This window comes from Microchirus variegatus (genome assembly GCF_963457635.1).
Source record: "Microchirus variegatus genome assembly, chromosome: 19".
Classification (NCBI taxonomy): domain Eukaryota; kingdom Metazoa; phylum Chordata; class Actinopteri; order Pleuronectiformes; family Soleidae; genus Microchirus; species Microchirus variegatus.
In genome coordinates, this window is record NC_139820.1 from 68,323 (window position 1) to 82,412 (window position 14,090).

General features: G+C 50.0%; 2 protein-coding genes across 3 annotated transcripts; both read right to left on the bottom strand.

Moving 5' to 3' along the window:
• Positions 1-47: 47 nt before the first annotated feature.
• On the bottom strand, positions 48-11,348 carry LOC310941084 (CSC1-like protein 2). Of its 2 annotated transcripts, none has more exons than XM_083906167.1 (23): positions 11,185-11,348; positions 8,964-9,184; positions 8,687-8,766; positions 7,843-7,933; positions 7,656-7,693; positions 7,404-7,546; positions 6,662-6,713; positions 6,312-6,420; positions 6,154-6,224; positions 5,797-5,877; positions 5,574-5,697; positions 5,014-5,147; positions 4,762-4,899; positions 4,498-4,651; positions 3,583-3,689; positions 3,411-3,497; positions 3,103-3,168; positions 2,841-3,003; positions 2,474-2,579; positions 2,223-2,390; positions 1,647-1,762; positions 1,450-1,533; positions 48-951 (listed from the first exon to the last, which is right to left on the bottom strand). In XM_083906167.1, the coding sequence occupies exons 2-23, from the start codon at positions 9,129-9,131 to the stop codon at positions 787-789; spliced, it is 2,445 nt and encodes an 814-aa protein (XP_083762293.1). In that variant the 5' UTR covers positions 9,132-9,184; positions 11,185-11,348; the 3' UTR covers positions 48-786. The 2 variants fall into 2 exon arrangements, with proteins under 2 accessions (XP_083762293.1, XP_083762292.1); XM_083906166.1 differs by having other exon boundaries at positions 48-954.
• Positions 11,349-11,740: 392 nt separating this feature from the next.
• LOC310940767 (protein EOLA1) lies at positions 11,741-14,064 on the bottom strand. Its single transcript, XM_083905766.1, has 3 exons — positions 14,046-14,064; positions 12,323-12,583; positions 11,741-12,242 (listed from the first exon to the last, which is right to left on the bottom strand). Exons 2-3 carry the CDS (start codon positions 12,579-12,581, stop codon positions 12,034-12,036), a joined length of 468 nt encoding a protein of 155 aa, XP_083761892.1. The 5' UTR covers positions 12,582-12,583; positions 14,046-14,064; the 3' UTR covers positions 11,741-12,033.
• Between the last annotated feature and the right edge of the window lie 26 nt (positions 14,065-14,090).

The window sequence follows — 14,090 nt, forward strand, 5'->3', positions numbered from 1 at the left end:
GGTCATGGAGAGGTCATGAAGAGGTCATGGAGAAGTCATGAAGAGGTCATGAAGAGGTCATGGAGAGGTCACGTAGAGGTCATGGAGAGGTCGTGAAGAGGTCACGGAGAGGTCACGAAGAGGTCATGGAGAGGTCACGAAGAGGTCATGAAGAGGTCACGGAGAGGTCATGAAGAGGTCATGGAGAGGTCATGGAGAAGTCATGGAGAAGTCATGAAGAGGTCATGGAGAGGTCATGAAGAGGTCATGGAGAGGTCATGGAGAAGTCATGAAGAGGTCATGGAGAGGTCATGAAGAGGTCACGGAGAGGTGATGAAGAGGTCACGGAGAGGTCATGGAGAAGTCATGAAGAGGTCATGGAGAGGTCACGGAGAGGTCACGATGAGGTCATGGAGATGGAACTGCTTCTACCACAACAACAGCTGCTGAATTATTTAGCGCTTTGCTAACTGCAGGGTGGTGGTGACGTTCATTTGACCTTTGACCCCTGGGTCCAAGGATGACCCACCATGGGACAAGGAATCGAGACACCAGTGCGTCCACAGAGGACACGAGTACGTCCACAGAGGACACTAAAGAAGACCAGGCTTTGTGGTTATGTACAGTGAGGGACAGACGTGGGGACAGACGTGGGGACAGACCTGGGGACAGACGTGGGGACAGACGTGGGGGACAGGAGGACGGTGACACAGCGTTGGCGTCCAAGATCAGGGTCAAGTCTTTGAGCGGAGAGGAGGCGGAGCTCACAGTGGTCAGTCTTAGCTCCGCCCCCTCTCTGTGGTCCAATCACTGATGGACCTCGTTGGCGATCAGACTGTCCTCCCCTGACTGGAAATCCGCCTCGTTGATGACTCCTCCTCCATTCAGGAGCTCCTCCTCTCTGTCCTCCTGAGAGGAGGTGCAGTCGTCTGAGGACGGATCCTGGAGAACCTGAGCGATGTACATCTGCTGCTGCTGCAGGAGAGAGGAGGAGCAGGAGGAGAGGAGAGAGGAGAGAGGAGGAGGAGGAGGAGAGGAGAGAGGAGGAGGAGGAGGAGGAGGAGGAGAAGAGAGGAGGAGGAGGAGGAGGAGGAGGAGAAGAGAGGAGGAGGAGAAGAGAGGAGAGAGGAGAGAGGAGGAGGAGAGGAGAGAGGAGGAGGAGGAGGAGGAGGAGGAGAAGAGAGGAGGAGGAGGAGGAGGAGGAGGAGAAGAGAGGAGGAGGAGGAGGAGGAGGAGGAGGAGAGGAGAGGAGAGAGGAGAGAGGAGGAGGAGGAGGAGGAGGAGAGGAGAGGAGAGAGGAGAGAGGAGGAGGAGGAGGAGAGGAGAGAGGAGAGAAGGAGAGGGGAGAGAGAGAAGAGAGGAGTTTAGTTTAACTAGTTTAACTTAACTAGTTTAGTTTAACAACATTAAGTGGTTTAACCCACAATAACCATTAATCTAAACACGTGGAGTTAAACAGTTCAAACTCACCTGAGACTTGGTGGACGGTGAAGACGAGGGACGAGTTGGACGTCCATTCTCCACCGTGTCCACGTCACTGTCCTTTGTGTCAATCTGAGACAAGAGGACAGACAGTGAGACAAGAGGACAGAGACACAGTGAGACAAGAGGACAGAGACACAGTGAGACAAGAAGACAGTGTCCTCGACTCATTGGTCCTTGTTTACCTTGTAGTTGTGAGCGCTGAGATATTTGAAGTAACCGAAGCAGACGTGGGACAAACAAACCACGATGGTCACGATGAGGACGACCAGTGTGAACATGGAGTAAGGTGTCTTAAAACCTGTGAGAGGACAGAAGAAGAACAACTGAGGACATGACGGGGACATGGGGAGGACATGATGGGGAGATGAAGGGGACATGGTGAGGACATGGTGAGGACATGGGGAGGACATGGTGAGGACATGGTGAGGACATGACAGGGACATGGTGAGGACATGGGGAGGACATGATGGGGACATGGTGAGGACATGATGGGGACATGGGGAGGACATGATGGGGAGATGAAGGGGACATGGTGAGGACATGGTGAGGACATGATGGGGAGATGAAGGGGACATGGTGGGGACATGGCGGGGACATGATGGGGACATGGTGAGGACATGGTGGGGACATGATGGTGAGGACATGACGGGGACATGATGTTGAGGACACATTGAGGACATGTTGAGGACACATTGAGGACATGATGTTGAGGACACATTGAGGACACATTGAGGACACCATGTTGAGGACAGACGTACCTGTGCGGACAGTAGAGAAGAAGAGCAGCCAGAAGAGACAGAGGATTGGAGCAGCCACCACCTGAGTGACGGCACTGGAGTGGATCTTCTTGTCCAGTTTGGACGGCAGGTAAGCGTAGTACATGTTGTATCTGTCTACCAGGTGTTTGAGCAGCATGTACATGAGACCTGAGGAGAGGGCGGAGTCTGGTCAATGCTAACGTTGTGTGCTAACGCTGTGCTTTGCTAACTGTGCTAACAGAGGCACTGACCGAAGGGGACGATGATGGGACACGTGATGCTGTAGGCCATCACCACCGTGAAGACGTTCATGATCCACGCGTACGCTGCTCCAAACTGGAACTCATAGGCCTGGTGCTGCAGGAGGACATCAGGAGGAGGACATCAGGGGGACAGGAGGACATCAGGAGGAGGACATCAGGGGGACAGGAGGACATCAGGAGGAGGACATCAGGGGGACAGGAGGACATCAGGGGGACAGGAGGAGGACATGGACAGGGGACAATCGTGGACAATGATGGACAGGAGACAATGATGGACAGTGATGGACATGGGACAGTGATGGAGGTGAGACAGTAATGGACAATGATGGACAGTGATGGACAGACGTGTCCTCACCCTCTTGACGTTGCGACGGTCTGCAGCAGAGCGAGCGAGACACAGACGGATCATGTACATGAGCAGACCAGGAATCCTCAGAAGGTCCATGGCGTTCCCGATGAACGCCGACGCGATCACGTAGTTGACAAAGAACGCTCCGTTATCTGGTAAGAAGACGCACCTGAAGGGGGCGACAGAGAGTCGTGACAACAGGAAACTGGGCTCTTTCACAATAAGAGTTCAAAACTAAATCAGGGAGAAAATAATCAATAAAACTCACTCAAATCTCACAGTTCCATCAGCCAAGAACTTCCTGTCAAAGAGCCAACGGAAGAACACGTCCAGGCTGAAGGTCAGAGGTCAAAGGTCAGGGACAAGATCACAGCAGAGGTCAAAGGTCAGAGACAAGATCACATCAGAGGTCAAAGGTCAGGGGCAAGATCACAGCAGAGGTCAAAGGTCAGGGACAAGATCACATCAGAGGTCAAAGGTCAGGGACAAGATCACAGCAGAGGTCAAAGGTCAGGGACAAGATCACAGCAGAGGTCAAAGGTCAGGGACAAGATCATAGCAGAGGTCAAAGGTCACCTGCTCAGTCCCAGCGACGGCAGCAGCAGCACCATGAAGATCAGGAAGGTGTAACATTTATGCATCGTCGTCCTGTTTTCTCCTGACCTGAAGGGGGCGCAACACAGGGGTCAGACCAGGGGTCACAGGTCAAACCAGGGTCAGACCAGGGGTCAAAGGTCAGCACATGTACCTGGTCCAGTGAGCCTCAAAGAAGGCGGAGTAATAAACGATGGTGGGCAGCAGAGCAGAGAAAGCCCAGAGGAGAAGAGTCGGGAAGAACTGAGTGACGATGGGATTCTGAGAGAGGACGAGAGGACAGAGACGTTAGGTCCACTATGAGAGGACAGAGACGTTAGGTCCACCATGAGAGGACAGAGACGTTAGGTCCACTATGAGAGGACAGAGACGTTAGGTCCACCATGAGAGGACAGAGACGTTAGGTCCACCATGAGAGGACAGAGACGTTAGGTCCACTATGAGAGGACAGAGACGTTAGGTCCACTATGAGAGGACAGAGACGTTAGGTCCACTATGAGAGGACAGAGACGTTAGGTCCACCATGAGAGGACAGAGACGTTAGGTCCACCATGAGAGGACAGAGACGTTAGGTCCACCATGAGAGGACAGAGACGTTAGGTCCACTATGAGAGGACAGAGACGTTAGGTCCACTATGAGAGGACAGAGACGTTAGGTCCACTATGAGAGGACAGAGACGTTAGGTCCACCATGAGAGGACAGAGACGTTAGGTCCACCATGAGAGGACAGAGACGTTAGGTCCACCATGAGAGGACAGAGACGTTAGGTCCACCATGAGAGGACAGAGACGTTAGGTCCACCATGAGAGGACAGAGACGTTAGGTCCACCATGAGAGGACAGAGACGTTAGGTCCACCATGAGAGGACAGAGACGTTAGGTCCACCATGAGAGGACAGAGACGTTAGGTCCACCATGAGAGGACAGAGACGTTAGGTCCACTATGAGAGGACAGAGACGTTAGGTCCACTATGAGAGGACAGAGACGTTAGGTCCACTATGAGAGGACAGAGACGTTAGGTCCACCATGAGAGGACACAGAGGACACAGAGAGGACAGAGTGTCTCACGTTCAGATACTCCACAGGTTTGGTGACGTTGAACTTGTCCATGGTGGAGATGATGATGGCAGGTGTGGTGAGGAAGAAGAGCAGGAGGAAGAGGATGCAGTTGATGATGAAGCAGCGGATCCACCACCTGACTCCGCCCAGGGACAGGTGTTCCCTGCAGGGACAGACAGAGGACACAGAATGAGACTTTAGTCTGCTTTCAGGTGGGCGGGGTTAGTGGGCGGAGTTAGTGGGCGGAGTTAGGGGCGGGGTTAGTGGACGTACCAGCGGACGTTCTGAGGGTCAGGTGCGTAGGAAACGCTCCAGCTGTGGACGTGAAGAAGTTCACTGAACTGAGACGAACGAGGTTCCTGATGACAGCGACAGCCCTGAACCTGACAGGCGTTAAAGTCCTTCAGAATACTGTGGGGTGACAGAGGGGGGCGGAGTCACACAGAGGGGGGCGGGGTCACAAATATGACAACGGTTTGCCAGAAACAAGGTCAACATAGGGGCGGAGTCAGGGGCGTGGCTCACCTGGCAGTCATTGCCTCATTGTGGAAGGTGACGAAGGCCATTCCCAAAGGTTTGGTGTGAACCTTCTCCTTCTCCTTCCTGTACTCCTCCTTCAGCTTAGCCTCCCTCTTAGTGTAGAAGCTGACCGCCTCCTCCTGCACAGAGCGTTAGCATGTTAGCATCACCTGAGGCTAAACACACAGAGAGTTAGCATCACCTGAGGCTAAACACACAGAGAGTTAGCATTACCTGAGGCTAAACACAAAGAGTTAGCATGTTAGCATTACCTGAGGCTAAACACACAGAGAGTCAGCATGTTAGCATTACCTGAGGCTAAACACACAGAGAGTTAGCATGTTAGCATTACCTGAGGCTAAACACACAGAGAGTTAGCATGTAAGCGTTATCTGAGGCTAAACACACAGAGAGTTAGCATGCTAGCAGCCATGCTAAAGTTTCATTCTAATCCAGCAGATTTGATACTTTTAGAAAGTGAAATTGCCAAAATAAAAGCTGATGAATATGTTGATTTGAGTGTGGGCGGAGCTTCAGATGTATCAGAATGTGGGGCGGAGCTTCACCTCCTCACAGCCAGTGATGGCGCAGCAGCACAGATGTCCACAGGGTTTGGGGTTAATCATCGTGGGAATGTGTTCCTTTGACATCAGGTCAGTGAAGAACTTCTTACTGCGCTCCGTCTTCTTCCTGTGACACACACACACACACACACACACACGATGTTATGATGTCACAGTGGGCGTGTCTCTGTTTCCCAGCATGCACTGGGCCACGGCGGCGTCTCACCTCTCAGCGTTTAGAGACATCAGTTTGGCAACATTGTAACAGATTCTCGCCTCCAACACAGAGCAGTTCTCATAGGCCTGTCTGAGGACAGAGGACATCAGAGGACAGTGTGAGGACCCCAGAGGACAGAGAGGACAGTAAGGACACCAGAGGACAGTGTGAGGACACCAGAGGACAGTAAGGACACCAGAGGACAGTGTGAGGACACCAGAGGACAGTGTGAGGACCCCAGAGGACAGAGAGGACAGTAAGGACACCAGAGGACAGTGTGAGGACACCAGAGGACAGTAAGGACACCAGAGGACAGTGTGAGGACCCCAGAGGACAGAGAGGACACCAGAGGACAGAGACACTCACTCAAAGTGCTCTTTGATCTGCGTCTCCTCGGCGTATTTTGAGATTCCGTTGATGAATAAAGTTCGTTTCACCTGAGAGACAAAAAAACAACAGAGATGAACAAACACAGAATGTCCCTTTAATGGACGCATGTGTCTCATGTGTCCACAGTGTCTTACCAGGTCGTCCTCTTTGTAGTGCATCTTGGACGTGTGTCTCCTCATGCTGTAGACAGTGAGCAGCAGATACATGTAGGCAAACGTGGTGTGGATCCACAACAGTTTAGTCCTGAACGAGACAAAAGCTTTCATGTTACACACTTCCCATGCTAAGCTAGGCTAACACTTTCCCCTGCTGAGAAAGGCTAACACTTCCCCCTGCTAAGCTAGGCTAACACTTCCTCCTGCTAAGCAAGGCTAACACTTCCCATGCTAAGCTAGGCTAACACTCCCCCCTGCTGAGCAAGGCTAACACTTCCCATGCTAAGCTAGGCTAACACTTACCCCTGCTAAGCTAGGATAACACTCACTCAGACTTCAGGTTAGCGATCGTCGTTCGTCCAAAGCTGTAGGCGTTGTTTTCTAGAAGAAGAAGAAACAGAACATCTGATGATCTACAGTCACAGGTCAAAGGTCACAGGTCAAAGGTCACAGGGGAGAAAAGGACACAAGGTCCTTAAAGGAATAGTTCAGTTTTTTTTGAAGCATTGATACATCTAAGCAGCAGGGGGCGCTGACAGCAATGATTACGTCCACCAGGCCACGCCCACTCTCAGTGAAGTGACCACGCCCACTCTCAGTTAGAGGACACATGACAGGTCAGGTGTGTAAGTGAGGACTGAGAGGACTCAACTCTACACTGAGGCTTTACTACCTGCTGAAGCACACACACACACAGTCTCTCACACACACAGTCTCACACACACACACACAGACACACACAGTCTCTCACACACACAGTCTCACACACACACAGACACACACAGTCTCACACACACACACACAGTCTCTCACACACACACACACACAGTCTCACACACACACACACACACACACACAGTCTCACACACACACACACACAGTCTCACACACACAGTCTCACACACACATACCTTCATCAGATGGAGGTCCAGTGTCTCCTTGGCTGAGAAAAACATCTGTGCTAATAATTCTGACTACGACCAACGAGACAAAGGCAAGAAGACGGTGAGAGGAGAGCAGAGGAGGTCAGAGGTCAGGAGGTCAGAGGTCAGACACCTGTGACCTTCTTACCCAGTAAGTCTCCAGAGAGGTTGACGGGGAGGACGATTCCAACGGAGAGAACGCCGACGACCACGAGCAGACCGATGATGTGGCGTTGGAAGGACAGGTAGTGGATGGCATCCTCGCCACATTTCTCTCTGATCTCTTCATCCCTGCAGGAGGGGGCGGAGTCAACACAACAAGACACACCTCTTTATTACAGTTTCTAACCCTAACCCTAACCCACACTGAGCCTTTAACTGTGACATCACTGACACTCACTTTATTCTGAAAATGGCCGTCAGCCACGAGCAGAAGCCCTGCAGGTACAAGACAGACAGGTGAGAGGGGGCGGAGCTTCAGGTGAGGGGGGTGGAGTTTCAGGTGTGAGACACACACACACACACACACACACACACACACACACACACACACACACACACACACACGCACACACACGCACACTCACGTTGTCTCTCTGGTCAAAGTCCAGTGAGCTGGACACAGACGTCAGACGCTCGTAACGCTCCGGCGTCTCTGAATGCATCGCTGATCCAACACTGAAGACATAGACAGGAAGTCATTAGCTAAGTGTTAGCATGGAGTCACCGTGACCTTTGACCTCTGCATCTGACTGGTTAGCTCCTCCCACACAAGACACCAAACACAGAGGAAGCTAACAGATAGTTAAACAAATGCTAACACCAACAAAGTCCTGGTTCAGTCTCGGTGTCCTCAGGTGTCCTCAGGTGATGTTCTAAAGACATGATGTCAACAGTCTCCACCCCCAACACGTTCATCACATCACACACTGGACATGTGTCCACAGATGGACACTGGACATCTGTCAGGTTAGCTAACACGCAAGCTAGCACCACACAGTGTTAGGACACATGGACACTGTTGTTACCTTTTCACCGGCTCATAGTTCACTCTGTCCCTCCTCCGACTGATGAAGACACAGGTGTTAGCATCACAACACACACACACACACACACACACACCACACACACACACACACACACACACACACACACACACACACACACACACACACACACACACACACACACACACACACACACACTCACACTCACACTCACTCTGGTCGTCACGTGACTCTACACAAGTGTCACAAACTGACTTTGAGTTAATGCACCAATCAGAGAGCAGAGAGGAGGGGCCTAACATTTTCAAAAGGACACGATGAGACAGAGCGTCACAGTGGTTAGCTTAGCATTAGCTCCATAGTTTGCATTGACTCAGGCTAACGCAGGCTAACGCAGGCTAACAAACGGCTCATGTGTGTTTACCTGTCAGCGTCGGTGACGAGCGCCAGGCGTCCATAATCCCACGCCACTTTACGCAGAATAGAAAAGACGAAGAGCAGCACCTGGAGAAGAGGTCAGAGGTCAGAGTGTGGTCACCATGGAAACTGCAGCTCCCACAATGCAACAGGACTTCAAATATCTGCTGTCTCACTGTGAACTCTTCTGTTCTGCTGACTCACTCTCTGTGAACTCTTCTCAGTGACTGTGTTTTGCTAACTCGGTGTCTTGCTAACTGTGTTTTGTGTTTTTGCTGACTCACCAGGAAGCACATGAAGTCGAGGGCGAGGACAGTGGGGACCCCCCCGAAGGGCAGCCCCTGCAGCACCGTGCTGCGAATCCTTGCAGAATAACAATAATCTGTGGATTTACTGTGTAGTGAGCAGTTGTCCAGGCCACCGCACGCCGCGCTGTTGCTAAGTGTCGCCATGGTAACGGTCAACGCTCCAAGCTAGCGCTCACTTCCACATCTTCAATGAGAACCTGGTGGAATCAACATGTGACAACATTACAATCAGCAGTGTGTGTGTGTGTGTGTGAAAACACCACAGACACTGTACTGTACAGGAAAGAACTACATTTCCCAGCATTCAACAGAAAGCCCCTCCCCCCACGTCCTACTGATCCTGTTGCCACGGCAACACAGACTGCAGCTCCTGACCCAGTTATTGAGCCTCACAATGACGTTCTGCCTCATTAGGACCAGGTTTTAGGACCTTTAGGACTTTAACTACAGTCTCCTGTCCTTACCCTGACCTCATTCTCAACATCATTTTTGTCCTCACAACATGAGTAAAACTTGGATCACACACACACACACACACAGTGACACTGCTCTGAGTTAAAGGCACAGTACGTTAACTTTGGTTAACCCCACTATGATAACATGAACTAGTTAATGTCACATGGTCAGCATCACTGCTGAGTAACTATGAACGTGTGTGTGTGTGTGTGTGTCAGATAACAGTGTGTGTGTGTGTGTGTCAGATAACAATGTGTGTGTGTTACAGTAAAAACAACAACACCTTTAAACCATGAAAACCCAGCGCCTCAGTGGTTCTGACAGAGAGAGAGCGCCCCCTGCTGCTGAGACATCAGTGAGAAAAGTAAAAACACAACCATCAGTGTCAGGGATTCACCTCTGACCTCACCATCAAAGTCACTCACATGTTCTCCTGTTAGCTGTCGTTAGCCAGTCTTAGCTGTCATTAGTCAGTGTTAGCGGTTCTTAGCCAGAGTTATCAGGTCAACAACCAGTGTCAGCGGTCGGTAGCCAATGGTAGCTGTCGTTAGCGGTTCTTAGCCAGTTTTAGCTGCTGTTGGCCAGTGTTAACGGTCATTAGCCATTGTTAGCTGTTGTTAGTCAGTGTTAGCTGCTGTTAGTCAGTGTTAGCTGTTGTTAGTCAGTGTTAGCTGCTGTTAGTCCGTGTTAGCTGCTGTTAGCCAGTGTTAGCTGCTGTTAGCCAGTGTTAGTTATTGTTGGGCAGTGTTAGCTGTTGTTAGCAAGTGTTAGCTGTCATTAGTCAGTGTTAGCTGTTGTTAGCCAGTGTTAACGGTCATTAGCCATTGTTAGCTGTTGTTAGTCAGTGTTAGCTGTTGTTAGTCAGTGTTAGCTGCTGTTAGTCCGTGTTAGCTGCTGTTCGCCAGTGTTAGCTGCTGTTAGCCAGTGTTAACGGTCATTAGCCATTGTTAGCTGTCATTAGTCAGTGTTAGCTGTTGTTAGCCAGTGTTAACGGTCATTAGCCATTGTTAGCTGTTGTTAGCGATCATTATTCAGTGTTAGCTGTCGTTAGCCAGTATTAGCTGCTGTTAGCCAGTGTTAGCTGTCGTTAGCCAGTGTTAGCTGCTGTTAGCCAGTGTTAGCTGTCGTTAGCCAGTGTTAGCCCACGACTGTTTCACATGTACCCGTCTTCAGTGTTTATTGTCTCACTGTCTGCTTACATACGTCTGTGGACGTGAACAGCGCCACCTGCTGTCCATTTGTTGAGCGACTGTAAAAACATGCTGGTCCAAAATGGACGCCACTGTAGCGCTGAAATAATCATGTGACTTAAAAAATTATTTCACTGCTTTAAGATGATGAAGATGATGATGATGATGAAAATGATGATGCACCTGCAGTCACTCACAGAGTAGGAGCAGTGAGGACAGACAGAGGACAGACAGACAGACAGAGACACAGACAGAGGACAGTGAGACAGACAGAGGACAGTGAGACAGACAGAGGACAGACAGAGGAGAGACAGACATAGGACAGAGACACAGACAGACAGTGAGACAGACGGCTCCGTGTGTCCTCTACGCACACATTACATAAACACCCCCACACCGATGCAGCCTTGATGGATGCTGCCCGTCCTCCTGTCCCTCATGTCCTCCTGTCCCTCATGTCTCTCATGTCCTCAGCGGCTCAGACAAAGCCTCGCGCACAGCCGCAGAATAAAGCCCATAATAACCAAACGTCATCAGAATAAAGCCGGTACCTGCAGATCCGTCACACCGAGCCTCACACCGTCGCCCCGCCCGCGTCCTGCCGCCGCAGCGCCGCCATCACAGGAGCGCGAGGCTCCGTCAGTCCCGATGAAACACGAGCTCCGAGAACCGAGAACCGAGAACCGAGACCCGGGCACGATCCTCCGCTCAGTCCGCTGCTGCTCCGCCGGGTGTCGGTGTCAAAATGGAGGCGGCGTCCGATTATAGAAACACAGGAGGAGGAGGAGGAGGGGGAGGAGGAGGAGGGGGAGGAGGAGGGGGGGAGGGGGGGAGGGGGGGGAGGGGGGGCGCCGGCAGGGGGCGACAAAACAAAGCTGCACTGTTACAGGAAATAAAGACATGAATGAATGAATGAATGTCAAATCTAAATAAACAATTAACACTGTACTGTAAAAAAAAAAAACTGTAAACACACGCGCACTCTCTCACTCACACACACACAGTCACAGACACGCACACGTAACATAAAGAGACCACATTAACGTGATAATTATAATTTAAATAAAAACTTTATTGAAGGAGCTGAGGTAAAACAGGCTCCTGGGGGCGGAGCTTAGGTTCATCAATGAGAAGCCAAGAAGAACTGGACTGGACCATAGTGAACAAGACTGGACCGGACCATAGTGACCAAGACTGGACCATAGTGAACAGGACTGGACTGGACCACAGAGGACTGGACTGGACCGTGGTGAACAGGACTGGACCATAGTGAACTCACTGGACTAGACCATAGTGAACTGGACTAGACTGGACTGGACCACAGAGAACTGGACTGGACCCTTCATGTCTGACCTCTGACCTCTGACCCAGTCTAAATAAATGTCTGAGCATGTTGGTCGTCAAGGTAACGCCTCAGCAGGTATTTCCACAGTCCAGAGGTCACGACCTCCGCGGACGCTCAGCGGCCGCTTCAGCCAGCGAGGATTCATCAGCTGAGTCAGCGTTTTGTCCTGCAGAGCGAGCAGAAGGGCCGCCCTCTGCAGACTCTGGAGCTCCTCCCCCTGCAGGGAGGCGGGGCACTGCCAGGTCACGCCCACATCCACCAGTCCTGAGAGACATGAAGACAGACAGGTGATGCCTTCAGGGACCTTCTGGGAAATCAGAGAAATCAGAGAAAACGTGAGTCACCTGCAACCACGCCGCGACCGAAACGCTCGCCAGACACCATCGTCTGCTCCATCTGAGCCTCCGTGAAGCCCAGCACGCCGCTAAGCACCGCCCGCCACTCATCGCCCTCCCAGTCCCGCCAAGCCACGTGGACCGCCAGAGTCTGGTTCTCCAGCGGAGCCAGCAGGGGGCGCCAGCGCGTCTCCACCGTCTTCACCCCGTCCAGAATTAGACCAGCGTACGGCTGACGGAAGGACAGACACCACAGCTGCACGCTCATGTCTGTAAAACAAACACACCCGTCAACATGACAACAAACGCACCCTGACACACATGTAAACATTAAAACAAACGCACCCTAACACACACGTGAAAATTAAAACAAACGCACCCTAACACACACGTGAACATTAAAACAAGCGCACCCTAACACACGTAAACATTAAAACAAACGCACCCTGACACAGGGAAAGCCATATATCCCAGAATGCATTTCGGCGGAACATAGCAGGATAAAATACAAACATAAACCTGAAATAAATATTTTTCTGTGTCCCGGAACGCAGTTTTGAAATAATTTTAGGCGAGAAATTAGTCATTTAGAATCCAAACATGTGGTTTGTGTAATAAGATATGACGTATTTATAGTTTGACAGCAGCGCTGTAGGAGGTTATCAGCTCCGCCTCGGCGGACGCTCGGTGCTCACAGTGTCCAGCAGAGGGCAGCGTTACCTCGGCCTGTCCTGATGAAATGATCCGCTGGTTCAGACGCTCCGTCATTACATACTTGGTTTGATCCATAGATTTGTTGTTGACATGTTGTTTTGTTTCTAATGCAAACGTTTTGACCTGAAAGTGTGAACTTTTGTATAATATTAATGTTTAATTTATTGTAACTTTGAATTTTAGATTTATATTAAAGTCGCACTGTCATTGTATATGTATTTATATATAATGGACAATATTTTATAGTGTATAAAATATTTAAAATGTGAAAATAACAACAATATATCTATTTATTAAAAGTATTTTATATGTTCATTCATCAACACTGTAGGTGGCGGTAATGAGGCTTAAGTGCTTCGCGCCACCCCCCATTAAAACAGTAGAACAAGGAAGTACGTTGCTGTTCCAATTGAAGAATCGTGCTCGCGTACTCGGCAAGTATGTACTTCAGTCGTACTTCTCAAGTATGTACTTTCCAAGTAAGCAAGTACATACTGGCATACTTGGGTATTGAGAAACGGCCATAAACATTAAAACAAACGCACCCTAACACACATGTAAACATTAAAACAAACGCACCCTAACACACACGTGAACATTACAACAAACGCACCCTAACACTAACGTAAACATTAAAACAAACGCACACTAACGTAAACATTAAAACAAACGCACACTAACACTAACGTAAACATTAAAACAAACGCACCCTAACACTAACGTAAACATTAAAACAAACGCACACTAACGTAAACATTAAAACAAACGCACCCTAACACTAACGTAAACATTAAAACAAACGCACCCTAACACTAACGTAAACATTAAAACAAACGCACCCTAACACTAACGTAAACATTAAAACAAACGCACCCTAACACTAACGTAAATATTAAAACAAACGCACCCGAACACTAACGTAAACATTAGAACTAACGTAAACATTAAAACAAACGCACCCAAACACAAACGTAAACATTAAAACAAAACGCCAAACAAACATACAAACTTTACTCACCACAAACTCCTGCGTTCACTCACTTCCGCGTTTCTTCTTCTACTG

Excerpts from the sequence above, each read along its gene's own strand:
- LOC310941084 (XM_083906166.1), bottom strand. The coding sequence starts at position 9,131 with ATGGCGACACTTAGCAACAGCGCGGCGTGCGGTGGCCTGGACAACTGC. Across the intron at positions 3,169-3,410 it reads CCGTCGCTGGGACTGAGCAG|CCTGGACGTGTTCTTCCGTT; the intron begins GTGACCTTTGAC and ends TCTGACCTTCAG. Across the intron at positions 3,004-3,102 it reads GATGGAACTGTGAGATTTGA|GTGCGTCTTCTTACCAGATA; the intron begins GTGAGTTTTATT and ends CGCCCCCTTCAG.
- LOC310940767 (XM_083905766.1), bottom strand. The coding sequence starts at position 12,581 with ATGAGCGTGCAGCTGTGGTGTCTGTCCTTCCGTCAGCCGTACGCTGGT. Across the intron at positions 12,243-12,322 it reads CGGTCGCGGCGTGGTTGCAG|GACTGGTGGATGTGGGCGTG; the intron begins GTGACTCACGTT and ends CATGTCTCTCAG.